A 23,392-nucleotide genomic window follows, 5' to 3' on the forward strand; every position below is an offset into this window, starting at 1 on the left:
GGTGGCCACTGTGATTCAGTTAACCTCATAGGATCTCAGTATCCTTATCTATAAGATGGGAATCAAATGTCTGTCTTAACTACCTCCTGAGACTATTGTAAGGACCAAAGGAGGCCAAGAGAGGGGACTGTATGGCCCAAAATACCGAAGGCAAGGCCATAAGGAGGAGTAGGAAGAAAACAAATAACATACGGCTGGACCAGCCCCAGCTGGCCGCATTAGGACCACGCCTTAATTTGTGGTTCATTTCCAATTCCTCAAAGGCACTTCTTTGCTGACACTGAATATGTGAATTTTCACAGGTTGGTTTTAATTTCTCCCTAACTCACTACTGTGTAACCTTGGGTGACTGACTTACCTTGAACTACAGAGTCCTCATTTGAAGATAGGTTGCGATGATAAAAATACCCAGAATCATCTTGAGTTGGGTACCTGAAAAAACGTTATTTCCCCTCCTTGCCCCCATTAGTCTGTACTTAGTTGGGCAAGAGAAGTGTCTTTTCTCCTTTTATCTCCCTATGCTGCCCCAACAGCACCTTGTCTGGAGTGTTGTCTCAGGTGACTCTGACCCTGCAATGGCTTGTCAAACCATCACTGTGTCAGCACCTTCCTGGTCTCTTTCGCCCTAGAGTCTGTGATGGCCCAACAGCCTCATTTCTTTGCCAGCCTGATAGGTGTCCAGCTGCTCATATTCCCGATTCTTATTAGAGCCCCATCTCCACCCTCCATTACCCTCACCTCCATGAAAAGGGATCTAGTTGAAACTGCAGTAGCAGCTGCTAATGCAAAGATCAAAAGCACTCAGCAGCGTCTCCTCCAACGTGGGGCTATCCAGGTGGTCATTTCCATAAAGAAATCCATTATCAGGGACTGCCAGCACTTGGCTGCTGTGGTGGGTGGAGTGGGAGAGGTGGCTGGGGGCAGGAAGCCTGCCTTCAAGGCCAATGCCCCACCAAGCAGTGTTAGAAATGACTATAAACACCTTGTTGGCTACTAGGAACCAGCTTGGGGATCCAGGACAGATATTCTACTGAAACCAATAGCACCATCAGTGCAGAGCCCCACTTGACTGGGGCCACCAAACCACGTGGAGGCTGTGCTCAGGGTGCCTCTGTGTGCACGCATGTGTGTGGGTGTGTGTACACATGCATGTGTGTGCCCGCACATGTGTGTGTTTGTGTTTACCACCAATCTCGCCCCCAAGGAAGACAACAACTATTTTTTTAAACACCATAACAAATGGGTTCTGTTAGATACTCTTTCATTTTTTTAAAAAGATCGTTAAAATGTTTTGTCCTACTTTGGGAATTGTGGTCAGGACACATTCAGCTTGTGAATGATGAGATATTACAGATTTAAAGAAACCTTCTTTTCAGTCTTTGAAATTCACTTAATTAAGTGGTGAGGGCATAAGAAAACAAAGATGAACATAGTTTCCAAGAAGAAAGACACTTTCTTGAATATTCAGATAAGATTGCAATATTAAAAGGTCCTAGTGTTCACATTTTCCCAGAAAACAGAAGACCATAAAAATAATTGCAATCTTTTATAGGTCTGCTGGGTTGGGACATCGAGCCTCTTGCTGTCTACAAACTGTACTGAATTCCCCGGGGCAACATGAATTTAGTCCAGACATAACTGAGAACCATCTTGACTGGCTTTGCAGGCAGGAGTCCTGTGACCGTGGCCAAGCTTACTCCGTGCTGCAGAAGCTCTCGCCTCTGAGACCCTGGCCAGTCTACTCTAGAACCCCAAGCAGTTCCCTTTCCTTTGCTCTGAATCTCGACAGGTGTTTGTGTGAAAAGTACTGAGTTAATATAGCTAAAGTGCTTAGAAAAGTGCCTGGCACTAAGTGTTAGCTGTTGTTAAAATTTGATTACTAATGTTTTTATTACTATTGTAAATCAAAATTATAAAACTATATAACGTGTTTATTATTATGTTTACTATTATGATCCATTTCATTCCCGAAAGTCCACACACAGCTCTACCAATAACACGAAATTTGCCTTCCCAATTCGCTATTGTGCACATCCCTGGACCTAGCATGCCTAAAACATCTGAGGATCCAGATTATTTGGGCATACCAAGTAGTAGGTGTTTCCACAAGATGGCACAATTGAAAAACTCAGCGTTGTTCTTTGTTTTCATTTTCTGTATTAGGGAAACATTTGCAATTTTTAAGTGTAGCAGAACAAACAGAACCGTGACTGGCGTCTCAATTTAGACATTTGATTTCACGCTCTTTTTACAATTATACCACATTTCCTACAGCTATAATTATTTTCCTACTAAGAAGCTCTCCGGAGCCTCCTGCTCATGCCTACATTTATCTTCCTGGCTCCAAACCCTACCTAGTCTTTTGTATACTACGTCTAAGTCCTGGCCCGTGATGTCTCTTATCAGCCTTCCCCTAAATTGAGGTTCCAATCTGTCCCCCTCTGTACCTCTGTGTTTGACAGCTGGAACCATGGCTGCTTTCCATAGGTGAAGATCTCCCAAAGGATCACCCCGAAGCTCCACACGTCACTCTCCGTAGTGAACTTCCGGTACATGATGCTTTCAGGGGGCATCCAACGGATGGGGAGCATGGTGTGTCCTCCCACCTAGAAGGGGTCAAGATATAGGCACATGTAGAGTGACCAGACGGCCAGAATCAGTCACGCCTGTCTGCACTCTTCATATGCAGATGCCATTCTCGATGCATCTTATTCTAAGACAGCCACAACTTGAAGCAACTTGTGTCAAAGGGCCAGTGGAGACACTGACATCCAAGATCCTCAATGCTGGAGGCAGCTAGAGTAGCCATTAGAGATAACACCTAAGGGAAGGTAGGTTCCTTGGTACGGAATGTAAAGAAAGATCACAAGATGATGTAAAGGGAGAGAGAAGGTTTCAGAATCCTGTACTACAGTAAATCTAACCTTGAGAGGAGGTCCAGAGGGAAGTCAGAGGAATCACTGAGGGAAGCCATCCAGTATCAGCATATTTGCAGACATCAGGGTAGACTCCTTGGCCAAGGTGGTTAAAGCACAATATGGTCCACATGCATCTAGTTTGTAGAACTATGACTTGAGCTTCTACCTAACAATCCTGAAATTCTCACCACAACCTAGGACTCAGTGTTTCAAGTGAAGGGGACAGTGAAGTTCCAAACCTGTGGAAGACTACATGCTACTAAGAAATCAGGGGCACTAAAAGAGAATTCATGACAGTTCTTAGTAAGATCTCAAAGGCCAGTAAGTAAGAGAGTCTTTTAAAATAGCCTAAGGAGACCCATCTGTGGGTCTACAGAGCTGACAGTCAAGGACAAGAGGAAGAGACTGACATTTAGGGCACCCTTTCCCGAGAAAACATTAGGGAAATCCTCACTGCTCAGCAGGTTAGTGGTATTGGCATAAGTGAAAGAAAATTCACAGCATGTTTTAGACTCAGGTACTAACTGCATCTTTAGTAAACAGAGCATCAGAAACGGGAACTTTTGGCTAATACATGCAATTTGTTATTAGAAAACTGCTTACCATTAATAAAAGGAGTTCTCTATAAATGTCCTGATGAACTATTAATCAGAAATTCTCATTTCTATGGTGGGCCAGTTGGAGGAATAATGATGAATACTTAGGAAAGAATGACTTCTTGGGAGATGGGCAATCTTGTGTCCAAAAAGGGAAGTTATGTTTGCCTTATCCACTTGAAATATTTTAGAAGATAAATGATAATAAGGATTTGCAAAAGTTGTCTTAAACCTGGGATTTTATAATCAAGATAGCTTTGTATCAAGTGTAAAGACAAATGAAGATGTTTCTTTTAGACAAGCAAAGACTCAGAAAGTTTACCACTCAGTCTTTCAGAAAATAAAGAAGCAGGAATTAATTGAGATCGTACTCATGAAAAACAGAAAAAGAATCTAAAATATACAATGACATGGAACATAATAAACAGTGCAGAGCAAATAAGCTACAAAAATGCAATTTATATCTAAATAATGGTTGTTAATTTGGTAGCAAAATGTAATACAGTGACTAATAAAGCCTTCCTGTAAAATAGAGACATAAAGTAAATAAAAATGTTAATAATGTTAATAGTACTACCCCTGATACTTTTAACAATACTTATCAAGAATGAAATTTGCAGATAATTTCAACCATAAGTGCATAGAAGAGTTGGCAGAGAAATAATCAAAAACATGACAAAGGCTTTGTCTTCTAGTAGAAAGGGAAAGGGAGATTAAAGTCATCAATTGTTGATTATAACAGTTTAAATTTAAATGTGCTTGCTAAAATTTTAAAGTAGCTTCCAGAATAGAAATAGCACATATAGTTTCCAAACCAGTTTTAGGAAAATAGAACCAAAAATTTCTAACCAATACCAAAAAGACTAGGGAAAGGAGGAGTGGGATAATGATAAATAGAAAGCATAAAAATGAAAAAAACATTTAAGTAATATCACGATAGACAATAAGTGCAAATGGGTTACACTACCTCTTAAATAAGAGAAAAATTTATGTTAAAAAATCAAGATGCATGTTATTTAGAAAAGACATATCTAAACGAAAACATCAGAAAATATTGAAAATGAAAGAATGCAAAAATACAATAAATAATAAAAGAAAAAATGAATATATAATATGTAAATATTCAATATACATTATAATATAATATAATAATAAATAATACAAAATATATATTGACTATAGAATACAGAATGTATTCACAATTGAATATACATATGAAAAAATATCAGAATGCCAAAAACGAAATGGAGATAAAGTGGTTTATACTATATTTGAAGATGGCAAAATTCACCATTATGATAATTATGAACTTTTATGCCCCAATTAACATAGCAACAATAATGTATAAAGAGTAAAGCAGGTTATAAAGAAAAGGGAACTGACAAATCTATAAGTATAATGGAAAATTAAAACACTTCTTTCACAAATTGACAGATCAAGAAGACAACATAAATGAAGACACATTTTAAAAATACAAACAATGAGTTAATTGATAGATTTAAGTGTTATATATGTCTTTCAACCTCCTTAAAAAGTTGTATATTATTTTCAATTATCTAAGAAATATTTATAAAAACGAATCACATATTATACCTCAAGGAAATATGAAATTCCAAGAGAAAAAAACAAGTAAACATAAAGTAAAAATAAGAAACATTTTCTGTACCAAATAAGATAGGAATTAACACCAAAAAGGAAAATTTTTTGAAAAGGTTTTCTTTGCACAATTGAAAAAACCTATTCATTAAAGAAAATAATTGAAAATAAAATTTAAAACTATTTGTTATAATAATTAAAGTCCTACTCATTGAAACCTATGGAATATAGCTAAACTAATGATTGGGAAACATACTATACCATTTAAGGATTTATTTTTACAATAGTTAAAAATATAATTAAATTAAATAAGGATTCAACCAAAAGAAAATTAGTAAAGACTTACAAGACAAGTTTATAGAAAGCAATAGAAAATAAATAATAAAGACAAAATGAGGAATTGGTATAAAAAAGGGCAAAGCAAAACAAACAACCAAAAGGGGAAAAAAACAGATTATAGCTGCACAATCAACTGCTAGTTTTTTTAAAAGTAATACAAACCTTTGGCAAGGTTAATAAGAGACATAGAGGAGACAACGTAAGATGTTAAGAACATTGCAACAATAAATTTGAAAATACAGATGCCCGTGATTTGTTTACTAGAAAATATTAATAAAAAAAAGAAAAGTAGAAAGCTTGAACACAAAAGCAATTACAATTGTAGTAAAAAAAATACATTTTTTTACATACATAAAAATACACAAAATTTAATATAGTTTAAAAAAGGTTCAGATGGTTTTATGAGTGAGTTCTACTAAAGTTTTCTATCCTATTTATACTTTTACAAAAGAAAAAAAAGATAAAAATTTTCCCAAGCCACTCTCTGTGGCTTGGATGTCCCTGATGACAAAATCAATCAAATTTAGCACATAGCCTTAAATATATGAATAAAGACATAGAAATTTTACCTCTATAGGTATAAAACTATCTGTTATGAATATAGTCTCCAAATCTGAATAAAAAATTATCAGAAATATATTATAAGAATTCCATATTATAACTCAATACTGTTTATACTAGAAATGTAAGAATGCCTCAGCCTTAAGGTATCTGTTTAATTTACTAAATTAAGAGATAAAAGAAGAAAAAACAACCTTTCAAAAGATGCCAAAAATTTCCAACACATTTTCCTGATTAAAAGCCTTAATTCATTAGTAATAGAAGGTAACTTCCTTTACACTAAATATCATAATTATTAATAAAACATTAGAAACATACAATGTATCTTCTGTCACTGATTTTATGCAATACTGTTCAGGTGGTCCTAGCCAATGCAATAAAGCAAGAATAGAAAACAAAGTAGAAATACCAAAAAGGAAGAGTCAAAACTGGTATTATCTGCATATGATATGACTATTGAAGACAATTAACTAAAAAGGAATTAGAACCATTATATGATTTAGTAAGTTATCCAGACATAAAATGAACATAGAAAAATCAAACTATTCTTATACACCAGTAGCAACAACTTCAAAATTCAATGGAAAATAAGATTGTCTGTACAAAAGCAACAAAAATGTTTCAAATTCCTAGATATAAACTTTAGCAGAAAATTTACCAGGTCTATTTAAAGAAAGGTGTTGAAAGGAAAGAACATCTGAACACATAAAAAGATATGTCTTTTCTTTGGATAGGAAGATTCAATATCATAAATCTCTCATTGTCCCCTCAAATTCATCTAAAAATTTAACACAATCTAAATGAAAACCCCAAAAGAATGATGTATGAAAATTGACAAGATGATACCAAAATTAATCTAGAGGAGTAAATACTTGATAAAAACTAAGATACACTTGAAATAGAACAGCAAGGGATATTTTGCTCTATCAGATTACAAAACATATTATCAAACTACAGTAATGAACACACTGTGTTATTGGCATAGGAATAGACAAATTTCATTGATCAGTGAAACAAAATAGAGAGTCCAGAAGTAGACTCATGTATAAATATTGGAATTTAATATATGAAATGATGGGTTAGTAATCAAAGTGTTGGGACAATGAACTATTCATTTAAAAAGTACACTTAGATACCTACCTCACACCATATACAAAAATCATTTCCAGATGGATTAAAGAGCTAAACATAAAAAAACAAAACAATAATAATATTAGAAGAAAACTTAGAAAAGTATTTGTATAACCTCAGGAGAGAAAGGCCTTCCTAAACAAGACACACGTTCAAGAAGCCATAAAATAGGATTCAGAGATACGACTTGTATAAAGTAAATACTTTTGCATGGCAAAATACAAAATAAGCACAGTTAAAAGACAAATGACAGAGAAAATATTTGCAGTATATGTAACCGACAAAGAATTAAAATCCATATATTATAAAGTGCTCCTTTAAATTAGTTAAAAACAAGCAACTCAATAGAAAAATAAGTAAAGAATAAGAGTAGACAACCCACAAAAGAGCTACAAATGGACACAAACATGAAGAAATGCCAATTAAAACAACAAAGAGACATATTTTCGAATGTCATGTGGGAAAAATTGAAAAGATTGACACTATTTGGTGCTTGAGAGGGTATGAGGGTTATTCTCAAATGGCACTGGTAAGATCGAGGCAGCTTCTTCTGAGGGCAGCTTGGCAGAATCTGTCCACACTAAGGATGTAAGTGCCTTTCAACCCAGAGATTTCACTACTAGGCGTCTTAGAAAAATACTTGCTCATGTAAGCAAAAATACTTGGTTGAAGGCCTTCTTTTTAAGGGCAACAATTTGTTCATCATTGAATGTATATGCAGCAGTTTAAAGGAATATAGTCGATTTATGTGTAGTGATAGGTAAATATGTCTAGGATATATTAAATGAAGATGCAAGATATTAAAATATATTAGCATTCTTGTTCATGTAAAAATGTGTTTACGTAAGAAAACATATTATAGGGTAATAATGTTTAACTCTGTAAAAGCAGAGAAAAAGGTCCAGAAAGACAACCATTAAATCAGTGGTTTCCTCTAGAGAGAGAAGTGAGAGTGAGCACAAACCAAAGAGAAAATTCTACTTTTTACTATATGTATTTGTATGCTATTTGAAATTTTATCATGATCATGTATCACATTTGAAAATTCAAAAGCAATAAAAGGAAAAAGTAAATATATGAATAAAGAGAAATCAGTGGACCTAATTTATTTAAGTTCTGTGTCAAAAGATGACATTTTTTAAAGAAAAGTTATGTTTGTGATAAAATCTAGTAGAATGCTTTATTGTATCCAGTTTCTTGAATAAAAAAAAAATTATACAAGTCAGGAATATAGGAATATTTCTCTTGATGAAAAATTTTAAATAATAGATTCTTCCAAATTGATGCTGGTGTTTGCCTTATTTGATGATTTTATACACAATCCAAAAGAAGTGTTCCAAATTGAAATCTCTAAGATTACAAACAGAGAGAAACTCAAGTATGCTCGTGTAAACTTTGATAAGTTTAAGTGTTTGGGCAGCAAAGTATTAAAAGGGTATTAATTGGTCATAGCTGCCTCACCCAGGAGAACTTGATTAAGATTTTCGGGGGGCAGCACCACAAATATGGGTGAAGTTCACACAGCATTCCTCCAGAAGTGGACTAAAAGATTTCAAGAGGCCAGCAATACAACAAAAAGAGCAGTAAATTCAGAAGTCAGAAGCCCTGGGTCCTGATGTGACTTTTGACAAGCGCTTAACCACTTTGAGTTTCAATTTCCTCATCTTCCACATAAGAGTTAAGCAACGGCCCTGCCTAAAGTGAGACGATGTATGTAATAACTCACTGAGCATCATTAAATGTAAAAGTACGCACATAAAGTGCCACGACTGGTCACTGCATGTGTCCTTACGTGCACTGTGCAGCATAATGAACCTAATTTCCTAGATTTCCATATTTCCAATAAGATCCACCTAGACTACATGGATTTTCCTCCAGGGCTACCTACATTCTTCTCCTACATTGGAAAGATCCAGTCTGGGAAAGGTTGTGGTCAAATTCTTCCTGAGTAAAAAATATTGACAAATATCCTCATGGGAAAACTTAGCCAGGCAAGGGATGAGCTGAAATAACAATCCTAATAAGAATAATATTGATTAATGCACACTGGGGACCAGCCACTGAGTGTTAAACGCATCTCTCATTTAATCCTCTCTCTCACTCTATGTAATAGGATTCCCTATTATCCCCATTTCCCAGATGAAGATAGGTAACTTGCCTAGGCACCGCATGAGAAATATTAGCTAATGATCCAAGCTCTCAATGAGATACATTAAGGATCTAAGAGCTGAGCCTTGAAGTAGGAAACATATAATAATAAGGCAAAGATTCCAAGAAATGATTCTAGAAATAAAAGAAATACATGGAGATCTTTGGATTATACTACCTTGGATGACACCTTCCACCACCTCTATTACAGTAGTCCCCACTTATCTGCAGTTTTGCTTTTGGTGGTTTCAGTTACCTGTGGTCAGCTGTGGTCCAAAAATATTAAATGAAAAAATCCAGAAATAAACAATTCATAAGTTTTAAATCTAAATAAGCCGTTATAAGTAGTGTAATGAAATCTCGCACTGTCCCATGCCGTACCACTCCATCCTGCCTGGGACGTGAATCATTCCTTTGTCCAGAGTATCCCCACTGTATTTGTATATACTGCTGATAGTACTTACTAGCCATCTTGGTTATCAGATTGACTGCCGTGGTATCACAGTGCTTGTGTTCAAGTGCCCCTTATTTTGCTTAATAACGGCCCCACAGCACAAGAGTAGTGATGCTGGCAATTCCAATATGCCGAAGAGAAGCCACGAAGTGCCTCCTTTAAGTGAAAAGGTGAAAGTTCTCGACTTAAGAAGAAAATCATATGCTGAGGTTGCTAACACCTACGATAACTTTTATTACAGTATATTGTTATAATTGTTTTATTTTATTATTAGTTACTGTTGTTAATCTCTTACTGTACCTAATTTATAAACTAAACTTTATCATAGGTATGTGTGCATAGGAAAAAACATCGCATGTATAGGGTTCAGTACTATCCGTGGTTTCAGATGTCCACTGGGGGTCTTGGAACTTATTCCCCGCAGATAAGGGTGGACTACTGTATTATGCATTCAGGTATTGTCAGCCTGGTCATCCATTATAAAGTTCTGTTTCTGTATTATGCATTCAGGTATTGTCAGCCTGGTCATCCATTATAAAGTTCTGTTTCACCTAAGGATGGCAGCAGCCACTGATGATCATTGCCCAGATCCATTATTCCATTAGTGGCTGCAAAAGGGTGACATTCTAATTCTAGCATTCCTCTGAATATATTAGTTGGAAATCTTCTATAAATAAAAACTTTCCTTCATTAACTATTTGGTTATGCTGATAACAGTTTATGTAGGAAACACTTGATTCTCTCCCTTTATTTACCAGTTCTCAGAATAATGAATTCATTACCTGGCATCCTCCAAAGGTGACCAATGAGAAGTTTGTTTTGCTTTGGTTTGGTTTAAGAAGCATTATGAACTCTTTTGTGTGTGTGTGTGTGTGTGTGTGTGTGTGTGTGTGTGTGTGTGTGTTTGTTTTAACAGATTTGGAGTGTTTCGATCTATTGTAATTTCTCTTGTTGATGTTTACTGTTCCATCTTTTGCCAGTGGCAGCCTCTTCAAGTTGGTGCTTCTCACATTACCCCAGTAGTTTTTGATGGCATCCTTGTTTTCCGACATGAGAAAATATTCAAGGCTCATCTTCTACATTTGCTGCCCCAGCCCTAGGATCAGCCATTTCTCCAAGGAGCCCTGGATCCTTTTGGTGGACAATGGAATTTAGAGACTACATTATTGATGCCAGGAGCACTCATTGCTTTTGGGTTGGTCATTATTTCTAGGTCATTATGGTGGAAATGGCTAGGAAAAACTTTTCTCTTAAAAGAAAATACATCACGCGTTCATATTGACTTTTCCAACTCAAGTTTAGGATTACAGAGCTTTTACTTAACTTCTTTGATTTTAGATCTGTATTTTTTTCTTATGCTGAAAATCTTGATTCTGACAACATTGGTAATATCACTCATTTGCTTTATTCTAATATACACTGTATATATATATATTTCAAAATAACAGTTCAAATATCATTACTAACAATATGATTACTGGAAGCCATCTACAATCTTTGCAGTTCTTTTATCCTTAGGATATACCTATTGGGGACATACATAAAACATTGCTATGTTTTAAAGTCATTTGAAATAATTCCTTTCTGTGAAGTCACCAACTTAATACACAGTTAGGTTTATTTGTTTCATTTCGTTTTTTATTTTTAATAATTGCTTTGCTTTTTCTTTCCCATTTGATTTAATGTTGCTCTATAATGACATAAAAACTCTTACACAGTTTCAGAGTCAAAAGCAAAAACAAAGTACTTGAGATCTAAGTCTAATTCCATCTCTGTTCACTCTCCTCATCTTGATCTCCTCCTCTCCCATAGGTAACCATTTTTTGTTTGTTTTTAGTTTATTCTTCTACTGTTTTTAACACAAGAAAATATTGATTATATTAATTTTCCTCACTTTCTGAGATAAAAGGTAACATCTCATACTTGTTGTATACTTTACTTTTTCCACTAGGGTTCCCCCACTCCTTTTACGGCTGTACAGGACGCCATTATGTTTGACCATATGCCATGACCGTAACCAGTTTATCCAATCAATCCACTATGGATAGGACTCAGGTTGTTTCCACTCTTGTTGTTGCCAACAGGGAAGCTCACCTTTTCCACAAACCTCAAGTGATTCTCACTCCCCCCAAAGAGTAAGAGCCTAGAATTCCCATTCGGGGTAACAGACATAGACTGTAGTGCCCACTGCAGTGGGTTCAATCCAGGGTCTGCGTAACTTTGGAGACACATGAAGTCTTTCCAACAGGTGCCCAGGCAAGGATAGTTTTAAAGGACTTTGCAGATCCTCAACTCTCATATGGATTTTTTCTAACATTGAACTCAGACTCCTCTGTGGTCCAGCAATTCCCTTTCTCAATTGTGCATAGACACACACACACACACACACACACACACACATCTGTCACTCTCAAAAGGAGAAACAAATCTCTTACTCATCCTGAATCTCAGGAGAGAAAATCTACAAATGAATAAACTCTGTGAAACATTGGTACAGGTGTTGAAAATGACTGTCCCTAGTAAGTGGGAAAATAAATCTTTTCTCAAGTCGGGTAGTTTCCAATTCTTTTTAAACAACTAAAGGGGACAGACCTAAAAGAATTATCAGCTAAGAGAAGATTAAAAAGAAATTTTCGTAAGAGACCAATATGTGATTTCAAGCAAAGAACTAGCTAATAGTTCTAAGAATTATGTCACATTGCTAAAACAAAACTCCTTCCTTTTCCATCATTTGTTTATTGTGAATAATGCTTCTCAGTTCTTATATTTATAAAAATGAAAAACAGGAATAGAATTGATCCTGAACCTTCCTTACTTTAGCAATAAATAATAATCATTAATGAATACATGGACTAATTAAAAAATAGAAGAGATGTATTTCCAAAAATATTACACTTCTTTTCTTTCACATTCATCAAAAGTTGTCAGTATTGTCATTTTATATGTACAGTATTTTGATCAAACTGCCTATTTTTGTGTATTACCAATAATCGTAATGATAACTCAATCCAAAAACTCTTAATGTCTAGAAACTTATGGTCATTGGACATTAAAAATTAAATTTAAATCTTCATACATATTTTTGTCACGCTAAATTATGATAGAGCAGCCAATAAAAGGCTTTCATGCATAAAACCATAATACATGAGGATAAAATTTGGTAGGGTAACTGGAATGAAAATATAAATGCAAGAAGAAAAAGGACCTGTGTACAACTGACTGTTTAAGAACTTGTTCATGTGTTTAACAGATGATGTATCAAACTGCTCTGGTATTTAAACTGCATTAGATACATTAAAGGAGTCGTGTATTTTTTTTAATGTCAATATTTACAATATTCTGGAAAGAGCATCATTTGCAACTATTTAAAATTATGTTGAAGATTTTAGATGGCAACTTAAAATGTGCAAGGGGTATACATGGTTTATCAAAATTCTTTCAGGGGCATAAAAGTTTGAAGACCAGAGAACTAAGAGACCAGAGACGAGATGGAGCACCTAGCAGTGCAAAATTTGGGGTCCTGTCTCTTTGGCTACAGTCTATCTTTCCCTGAGGTTGTGTCACTCATCCTCAGTCCATCAGCAGTATAAGGGGAGAGCATGTGAGAAGAGGGAAGCAAAAGCAGCAGCCTCACCCTCGGCCACAGATGCCTGCCTGACACCCCAAACCCCATTTCTTTCATTCAAGTCTTCAGCCCTCACTCCCAGCTGTGCCCTGAGGGCCAGGGGTAAGTGGGACTGAAGGTGTGGGAAGCTGAGTGGCTGCAGGCTCTCCGGTTCCAGTTTCCAATGGAGCAGAACGTCCTTCAGCAGAGTGTTCCTCCCGGGGCACCTCCCACCTCCCCACCCACCCACAGCCATCCCTTCTCTTCTGAGCCAACCTTTCCTGAACAAGGAATTGTCTTGCTCATTTCCGTAGAGTGACGCCACCTTTCCCACAGGCAGAGGAAACCCACGGTTCTGGGTTAAAGAGACTCATCTGAGCTCCAGAAGGCTCTCAGCCCTCTGCATCTAATTACACAGAAAAGGAGGCAGCTGGTGGATTCCAAAGAACACGCAGAAGGCCGCTCCTCCCAGAGGCTCAAAGTGTCCATCCTCACACAGCGCTAACGAGGTACAAGAGACAAAGTGATCCACACAGTCCAGATAAAGAAACCAAGACCAGCAAAGGTGATCAAACATGGATCCACAGGGCAAGGCAGTTCTGGAACCAATGGCAGAATTCAAGCTTCCTCCGCAATCACTAATCTGTATGGGCTGAGTTAAGAATCTGTAAGTAGATGAGAAGGCGTGGCTTTCTGAAGAGTTGTAAAAACTTTGCAACATACGTTAATGGCAAAATAGCTTCATCAGGATGTTATCTTAAAGACTGTCATTTATGGTAAGGGTCACTATTTTTTATTTATTTAATTTTAATCTTTCTTGATTGCATGTCTCAGAATATAGGAGTCTCCATATGCATTAAAAAAAAATAACAGGCTTAGCATATGCTTTCCTCATCCCTCGGAAAGTCTGGTTTCCCACATGACCCAGAGGCTTTGCCTCTTCCATTCCACTCTATACGTCTGAGGGGAGCATCAGCGAGGCAGGCAGTCACCTTGAACAGGCCCCCAGCAGCAGTCCCAGCAGCCACCACTACAGTCTCTAAGATCATTGCCACTCTTGTCCCAGAGGGTCAGGGGATTTCATGCACATGGGCTACACATCAGCATTAGCTACATCTAGTACAGTTACAGACATATATACATCTGGAGGGAGAATGTTTCCATGAACATACATGCACATCAATGCACATGCATGTGGGTACAGTCACAGATACAAACACAAGTCTGTTGGTCATGCCCTGATCACATGAAGTTGGTGAAGTCTCTCTTGGACATCTCCTGAAATAAATGGCCTAAATGTACCAGGAAAGGCCCAAAGTGCTCTTCTAATATGTCCTGTCTCCAAGACAGCAAACATAAATGGTTTCACTCTAAACCATTGATTAGTTTTGCTGATAGCTTCAAAACTTGTCAGAATGGCATAGCCCTCCTTCCTGGAGTTAACCCTTCTCACTGCCTACCCCCTCTAACTGCTGGCCTTTCTTAATAGCTCCTTCCGCACATATATGGGAGGCTGCCAGAGCCTTAGAAATGGCCATCTGCCCTTCGGGAACTCTCCGCACTTCTACCCTCTCTCCTTTTCTGCTCCCCTCTCCCTTCACTTTCTCCACTTGGCTATTCTGAGTTGCGGATGCTATATTTTCAACCAGCTTTTCACCTCTCCGCCCAGCCCCATTTGACCATTCACTAGTCAAGTGGCTTTCGTGTCTGAACCCATATTCCCTTCAGATGCATCTGGATTCCTGGTGCATCTTTGTGGAACCAGTCTACCCTGTGATTGCACTCTGTCCAGCTACCCAAATCCAAGTTCATCAGAATCCAGGATATAAAAGGAGAGATTCAACACTAAAGCTGTAGCTCATGAACATACAGGGCTGGGAAGGGCCTTGGAAATTACCTAGCCAGCCTCGGAGCATGGAAACCTTGGCTGGAAGAGAGGCAGTGACTTGTCCAAGGTCACTAAATACAGTAAATGAAATGAAGCTCAAATCCCATAGGGTCTTGTTCTTGTTTTTAATGTGAACTTATCACTGGAGAATAGCATACATACATAAAAGTATACAAATAGAAAATATACAGATTAAGTTGGATCAAGTTTAAATCTCGGCTCCATAGTTTCCTTCTTTCCACCCTGACGTGTATAGCCTTTGGGTCACCTGGCAGAACTCTGTGATTCCCCCAGTTGTGTGGCTGCACGCCTTAGGGATGTATTAGTTTGAATAGTCCATTGATTTACATCTACCATATGTGTGTGTGCACTCACAAATACATGTCTGTCTGCGTCTTCACCCCAGTTATAGCAATTTCATGAATGAAACATTTACACAAGAGATAGAGATTTTCTAGAGTGACATCAGACTTCTGACTTAATAAGGCAGACTTGTTTGCCTTCTTTTTGCCTCTCTTTCTCTTCCCAATAAAGTAGGGCAAGCTATTATCTAGCTTCTTGTAGACATAAACTGAGATCTCAGCCCCAGGTTGAGTAGGTGCTTGGAATTCTTTGAAGGGAAGATGCAGAGGAAACTCACAAAGACATCATTCTAGCCTTGCTCCCTCTGAGCAAGGCTTTGTGACAGCTTATGCAAAAGGCATCCATTTAGCAGAATCTCAGAGGAATGGCTGTCTCAGGCTGAGCCTCTAGCCCCAGGATTAGGAAAAACCCTTGGAGTCTTCCAAAATACAAGGAGTTTAAGAGCCAAACTGTTTAGCAGTGTGAGCCTAGAGGATAAATAGGCCCATTGTGATTCTCCCCAACTCTCTTACCTAGAGCTGCATCTGTCAGGAGCAAGTTCTTAGATGGAAGCTCCAGGAACACATACCTTTTATAACTTCCCCTTTTGTTTTCCCATTTCTAAATCCTGTCTAAATGCTGGCAGTCATTCTGAGACCTAACCGTCCTTTACTGCCCCCAAGCAATATATTTTTTATAGAGCAGACACTGCAAGTCCAAAGATGTGGTTTGAAAAACAACTTGGCCTTTATTTTCTTTTCCAAGTGCCTAGACTTGGAATCTCCTGGCTACACTCAAATCTTCTCATGGAAACAAATTTTAGGGACGTTGTTAAAAGAGCTCAATTCACTAAAAAAAGCTGGAGGTCTCAGCTCAGCTCAGATCCATAGATCCATGGATCCATTGGATCTAGACTGATCCATCCAGACCCCAAATGCTTGCTAAAATTAGTGGACAAAGGAAGATCGAAGAATAAAGCCTGCTTGTGATAAATCTAGATTTTTAATTTACCCCGCACCACTGAGGCACTGATAGGTTTTGGTTTCGATTCAGATTTATTTAGCAAAAATAAGATAATCCCTTTCAAACAAGATTGAATTTGCTAACTATTAAGACGCCAAAAAAAAATATCTGAAAATTATAACTGATATTGAAAATGGGCGGAGGAAACAGAGGATCCAAAGGAACTAAGAGGATAATGCATAACTCAGCCAATGCCAGTTACTAGCTAAGCAACCTTAGGGAATTTATTTAACCTCTGGAAGACTCAGCTTCCTCAGGTGTAAATCATACATCTGCACAGAACATGTGCAGAAATTAAATGTGATCATAAATGAAACAGGCATGGCAGGTTTTCAATACATACGCATATACCTATTACTTTGAATCTAAATGTTTCTTGGAAGATGTTAATTTCTCAATGATAATGTTATTGTTTATTGTACAGCACTTCCCAATTTTTCCAGGGCCTTGGACATTCTGCCCAGCGACCTTTCAAGAAGGAAGCACCATTCTTGATTTATGGATAAGGAAACCAGCTGAGGAATGGAACGTCAGCAAGTCTGGTAGGTAGAGGCCAAGCTACAAGTTAACCCATTGCCATACTCCAAGTCCTTCTCATTACGGATTTTGTGGGTTCAAGACAATTCCACCTACAAGCACTGGGAGCAGTTTAAAGTGACTTCCAGAAACAGCATGGCCACAAAGTCAGATCCTTGGACTATTTGGCTGTTTACAAAAGCAGAGTTTAGACACTCAGGAAGAGCAGCTAATGTGAATCTCAGGAAAGATAAGACCAGGCTAGTTAGAACATGGCGTTCTCCTACAGACTGAGCTCAATCACTGCTTATCCTATGAGTGAGGCCTTAAAGCAGGGAAAAAAAGGAAGAACAAGATGATTTGAATTTAAAAAAGCAAAGAATGAGACAGGATCTTTTTCCTCAAAAGGCAAACCAAGCAGTAAACTATCTCCTCCTGCCATCTTCTCAGTGACATTAATAACAATAACAATAATACCTCCTATTGATTGAACATCCCACCAGCCTTAAGATGACAGCACTGGATTCTTTAATCACAATTCTAGTTTTATTATATCATCTGATGAGCCCGAGCTTTTGGTCTGAGTGCAACAGTGAGCAGACAGCCGACGTGCGCCAATGGCTCTGTGAGAGAAAGAATTTTCCTAATAATTGATGGATTGTTCTCCCTCGCAAACCAGTGAGGCTCCACGTCTAAGTAAACTCAGGCTGGGTGCCCACATCTTAAGCTTTGGGTGAGAGAGAGGCTAGACTAGATGGCCTTCCTAATTGAAGGCTTTTTTTTCCCTAATTCCAAGGTTCCAACAGCCTGACACACTTGACCCTCCATTTGTGACGTCTGTTATGCAGACCCCATGCTTGGATCATGGGAGATCCTTCTTGCACAACCCTGTTGGGGTCCCAAATCAGCTGTCCTAGAAAGAGATGGCTTAAAACAGCCTCTGTTTGGTGCTCTTGATCTTTATTTATCTCAGACAGAACTTGTTTGGACTCATTAGAGAATGTTGATAAAGCATAGCCAGTAGCATGAAACTACTCTTGGAAGTGCTAATGTGGCGCGTTAGTGCCTACAATGACAGGGGTTTCTGCGCTGATCTGACACCTGTCGTCATTAGGGGCTGCTTCTGTACTACCTCTAAGAGAGGTTTTGCTAGCTGTGGTCTCTGCATTTTCCTTGTTATGAGAACTTGGAGCGTGATGTGGTTCACATGTCTCTCATCTCTCTGGGCCAGGGTTTCGGAAGAGGCAGGCAGCTATGTGTCTGGGCCAGTAAAGAAGTAAACCAAGGCCTGAAACTTCTGGCAAACTCTGCACCCTGCACACTCTACTCAGTGGTGCTGAACAGGGGCAAAATGTCCCATTAGAAAAGCCAGTGGGTGCAGAAACAAGTCCCCAGAGTGGGAGCAGAAGGTGGCCCACCCTAAAGCAGACCTTACGACATAGGCAGCATAACATCATGATACAGAGTTGGACACATGGCCACAAATTCATAGCCCTGTCACCTCAGGAAATCACTTAACTTCTCTGACCCTCATTTTCCCCATGTGTTAAACATCAACCAGTATTTACCTCCTAAGATGACCATGAGTAGTAAATAAAATAATGCACATAAAGCATTTAGCACAGTACATGGCACGCAGCAAGCCTCAATACTTGGAAGCGAGTAACAGTCACAGTAATTTTGTTGTGGTAGTGCTAGCAGCATTGTTCTCTTATCAATACTTGCAAGAAGCATTCTCTAGTTTCGGGATTAGATAATATAGGGGAATGTGTTTTGAACTTCTACGTACGCGGGTAGATGGGAGTATTTGGTGGCACTAAAGATTTAGGCTGGATTAGAATGTAAATTTCAAGTGTCCTTGGCTATCACTCTTTCAATGTAGGACTATCCTGAAGAAGAAGAAGTCTTTTTTCGTTTTGTGGTACGATAATAAGCAAACAGAACCTTGCCTCCTCCTCCTCCCTCCCTCCACTTGCCCTGTGCTCTTAACGAAGCATTCTCAGTCCTCCAGTTGCACTATTTAGTGCAGGTTGAACAGGTCAGCCAGAAAGACACAACTGTAGCCAGAGGTAAAATCTGCTACTTCCAAACCAATCCAAACTAATCATTCTAGCTGGAGGGAGACTCGGGCCTTTGGGCTCCCCTTTTGTTTTATTAACTGCCAGCTGAAAATGCCAGAAGGAGCTGGGGAAGAAGCGTAAAATGGAGGACAGGGAACACTTTGCATATTTTAATTACTTTAGTAAACAATACGTACCACAGCAGAAACCTACCATGATGGCGACACCCCCAGGCAAAGAGAAGTCGGAGAGCATCATGGGACGTGATATAAAATGTATGCAACTCCTCCTTAGACTAGAGGCTGCCTTATCCAGCTTCTCTGAGCTGGAGCTGAACTTCCAATCCATCCACTAACTAGCTGCTACAGCAGTTCCGACTAGGGCAAGGAGAAGGTGAACAATATGTGACTGTTCACACACCCAAAGCTTTCTTGAGAATTGAGTGCACCTCTTCACCCAATGGAAACTGGGATGCTTCTTTGAGTCATGAAACAAGACCCTTTAATTTTAAAGGATGGACACTTGGCACCTGAGAGGAGAGAGCTCACAGATCACTTGCTAGATCTCTGGCAGGACGACAAACATGAAGCAGTGGATAAAGTCCTCCATCTTCATTTAAAGGTAGAGGTTCAACTTAGAAAAAATAGCAGGTTAAATTCTCGAGGGAAGCCTGCAGATGGGTGATAACAGCAGTTGAAGCACTCTGTGAACTGCAAAGTGATTGATCAACATAAGTTAGTAGCATTGCTATTTTTATGCATCACAGGTTCCCAGTTAGCCCTTCCCCCGAGAAATTCCAGGAAAGGGATATTGATTAACCCACCCACACAGCCCTTACAGAGACTGCTCCAGCATCCTGGGAGAGAGGCAGCTGGAAGGAAGTTCTGACACCAAGGGAAGCCATGGAATTAAGTGGAAAGAGCAGTGGATTGAGACTTAGGTCATCTGGGCTCTAGCCCCGGTTCTACCAGTGTGTCACCCTATGGTTTTGGCACCCTGTGCTTCCTTTTGGTCTCAATGTTCACATCTGGAATAATGGCATAGTTGGACCAGAGGATTGCTAAGATTCCTCTCTACTCAAACATTGCATGAGATTTTCCAAAGTAAAATTTTCTTATTTGTATCAACATACCAAGAGCATTGAACCAAGCTCATCTCAACGTCCTTCCCAACATCAGCAGCATCAGCAGCCTGACTTCCCAGAGTTGTGTGTGTATGTGTGCATGTGTGTGTGTGTGTGTGTGTGTGTGTGCGTGTGTGTGTGTGTTGTAGGCAGGCCAAGAAGAGCAATGGGCCAGAACTTGGGAGCTCCAGGGCCCTGCCTTAGGTTTACATCATACCACCTGGCTCATCCCTGGGCCCCTGTGTCCTCATCTATAAAATTGGTAGAGTGAGGGAAAGCGTTGGGCTAGTTGATCTTTAGGTATCATCTAGTTCCAAAACACTATGATTCGGTGAAGCAAAGACTGGATAACCTCTGGATGCCCCTCCCAGCCCTGTGAGAAGGTAGAGTTCTGAGACGAACTCATTCCACACAGCCTGCTGCTCTACAACTGGGTCCCAGGGTGCCTCTTTGCAGGAAAGATGTGAGCCAAGGGTGGTCTCAGATGAAAGGGATGGAGAAGCTGTCCCTGCACACAGCATCTGGCATCCCAGGCTATAATCCGAGGCTTGCAGCTGTGGGCTGCTCCTTCTCCTTTTATAAACAAGCCCTACCCCTTGGCTTCTCCTTCAAGGTCAAAAGGCGGGGGAAGACTGCTCTGAGGATGAACCCAGGAGAAAGTCTTAAATGGTAAGCCAGGAATCACAGTTGGATGTTTTTTCCAAAGGCGTTCCTACTCTGTTATATACATTCATGTTTCCAAAAGCATAGAAAGAGGATTAAAGCAAGTGGACTTCTTATTTCCAGGCTAATGAAACTGGGATGAAGTACCTTTCTTGGGGTCACCTAGTGGGTCCCCGAGAAGTAGAGCTAGGCTAAGTCTGGGGTAGGTAATCCCCAAAGGTAGAGCCCTCATCTTAATTTATTTAAACCTCTGGTCTCCACCACTACAGAGATAGAAAGAGATGCTCTCAGTATTCCAAGGCTGGGGTCAGAGGTGGAAGCCTTGTCCAAGTGAACAGGGATACAGAACAACGACTTATTGAGGGTTTACACTGTGCTAAATGAGTTAAAATGCACTGCTTCATTCAATCCTCCCAATTGCCTTGGCTCTGGAGATTATTACTATTGAAAGCATTGCATAGATGAAGGAAGGGAGGAAGGGAAGGAAGGAGCAAGAGGTTAAGCAACTTACGTGAGTTCAAGAGGCTGAAGAGTGAAAGATCCAAGCCTCACATCTAAATTACTCAGATTCCAAAACCAATGTTCTTTTGAACTACCAAGTCAGAGTTCTCCTGCTTTTCCAAGTTGAAGGAAGACTCACTGGTAAAAATGTTTTAAGGCATACAAATTGATGGGTTGGGTGGCAGATTTTGGAAAATGTGATGGAAATCCTAGAATTTGATTTCTATAAAAACATCCATATAAGCCAAAGAAGGATTTTCAATCAGAAATATCTAAATCTGCAGATGCAATGGAATAAGTCTGGAGCCAACGTCGGCCCAAAGAGCACTCATAAAAATGACACCAGAAAACATTGTACATTCCTCCTCGTAGGCAGACTGGAAGAAGCAGTCAGTCGTGGGCTTTCCTTCCTCAGTCTTTCCTTGCAGCTTTTCTCTGCATAATGTCTGGCCTGACTCCTGCAGAAATGACACTGATTATTTAATGCCCAGTCAGCTGGGCTCCCCACGGCAAGGCCTCTCTGATGAAGCCAAGTCTTCGTTACTGATCATCTAAGTCCCAGACAATCTGCTGAACTGCTGCAGCATTTGTCATCACAATTTTCAAAACTCATTAGCCCTCATTGTTTGGAAATCTATTTCCCATTAATGTCTCTTTCTCTAAGATCATTGTCTCAGGCAGAAAAAGAGGAAGACAGAGAGAGATGGAGGGATGGTAGGAAAGTTGAGTGGAGATAAGAAGGAAGGAGGGAGAGAGAAAGTGACATATGTCAAGCCTGGTGATTTATTTGGGTCTTAGAAGTAATCACTTATTTCTGGATTTTAAGTCCTAAATAATTCCTAAATCTGGATTTTGTGATTATTGAGACAATACATTGCCTTTTTGCTTAAGATAGGTTAGGTTTTCTCTCACTTGCAGCTGAAAGAATCGTAATATAATACTGAAAAATTCAACTCTCAAGTTAGTCTCTATTTCTAGGAACAAAATGTCTATTTCTAGAAATGAATCTAAGAAGAGTCAGAGAGATCCCGCAGGCCCAGATAGAAACCAACCTGACCAGATAGGGTGGAACTCCACAGTGCCTTCTCTCACGCACCGAGTGTCCTTTTCTCCTTTGCCACCCTGCATGGCGGCACTTACATCCAGGGCTCCACTAGCCACAAAGCATCGCAGGGACAGAGTTTACAAATGTGGTTCTGAGACTGACACCTGAACTGAAAGCTTTCCTTGCATGACTGCATCCACCCAGATCGCAGGCTTCTTCAGCCCAGTGCATTTGGCTGGAGGTCACATTAGACATCTACTTCCCATTAAGGTTAACCACAAGTGCCAGATGGGAGGAGGCAACAAAAATCAGAGGAACTAGCTAATGCTCCAGAAAGGTAGGGACCAGCCCTGCAGACAGAGGCAAAAGAGACAGTGGAACTCATATTATTCCTGCCATCATCCCCAGACAGGAGGTCCTGTCACAATTCTTCCAGATACATGGATTTCTCATGAGTCATTTGTCCCAAAAGGATTGTGGAAACAAATGGACTTGACCAACTTTGAAGATAAGATCCAGAACAAGGAGCAAAGAATGTCATCACAAAGACTAGGACAACCTTCCTAATGAGCAGTCCTGGATGGCACAACCAGAATGATTCCCTTCCCTTCTCTGTCCTCTTCCCTTTGGCTCCCTCAGCCCCTTCACATGAAGACCTGAGCCTCACCCCATTCCAGGCCACTCCCGCAATGCTGCTCTGGGGGCTTGCTCTGTTCCGAGACATCTATTTTCAGTTCACCAGAGAGCAAAATGCCAAGGGAACTAGGAGTTCAAAGATTAATTACCTTTTAATGGGCAGAGTTCCTATCTCTGGATTAATCTCCAGGTGAGAATTCAAAGGACGGGCACTGGGAACACACAACCAATTTCCCTAAACTTATAAG

The 23,392-nt window shown here is 39.3% G+C and overlaps 1 protein-coding gene across 2 annotated transcripts in view; it reads right to left on the reverse strand.

The window, feature by feature from the left end:
- NTRK3 (neurotrophic receptor tyrosine kinase 3) overlaps positions 1 to 23,392 on the reverse strand; it is a 373,138-nt gene that overhangs the window by 7,439 nt on the left and 342,307 nt on the right. Inside the window, exons 16-17 of one of the 2 annotated variants that reach the window (XM_058542404.1) lie at positions 7,151 to 7,192; positions 2,448 to 2,606 (exon numbers count right to left, since the gene is read on the reverse strand). In XM_058542404.1, the coding sequence (XP_058398387.1) occupies positions 2,448 to 2,606; positions 7,151 to 7,192 (201 nt within the window). The remainder of the gene's footprint in view (positions 1 to 2,447; positions 2,607 to 7,150; positions 7,193 to 23,392) is intronic. The other variant, XM_058542401.1, reaches the window with a different exon arrangement.

Source organism: Diceros bicornis, chromosome 5 (assembly GCF_020826845.1).
Source record: "Diceros bicornis minor isolate mBicDic1 chromosome 5, mDicBic1.mat.cur, whole genome shotgun sequence".
In the NCBI taxonomy this organism is placed as follows: domain Eukaryota; kingdom Metazoa; phylum Chordata; class Mammalia; order Perissodactyla; family Rhinocerotidae; genus Diceros; species Diceros bicornis.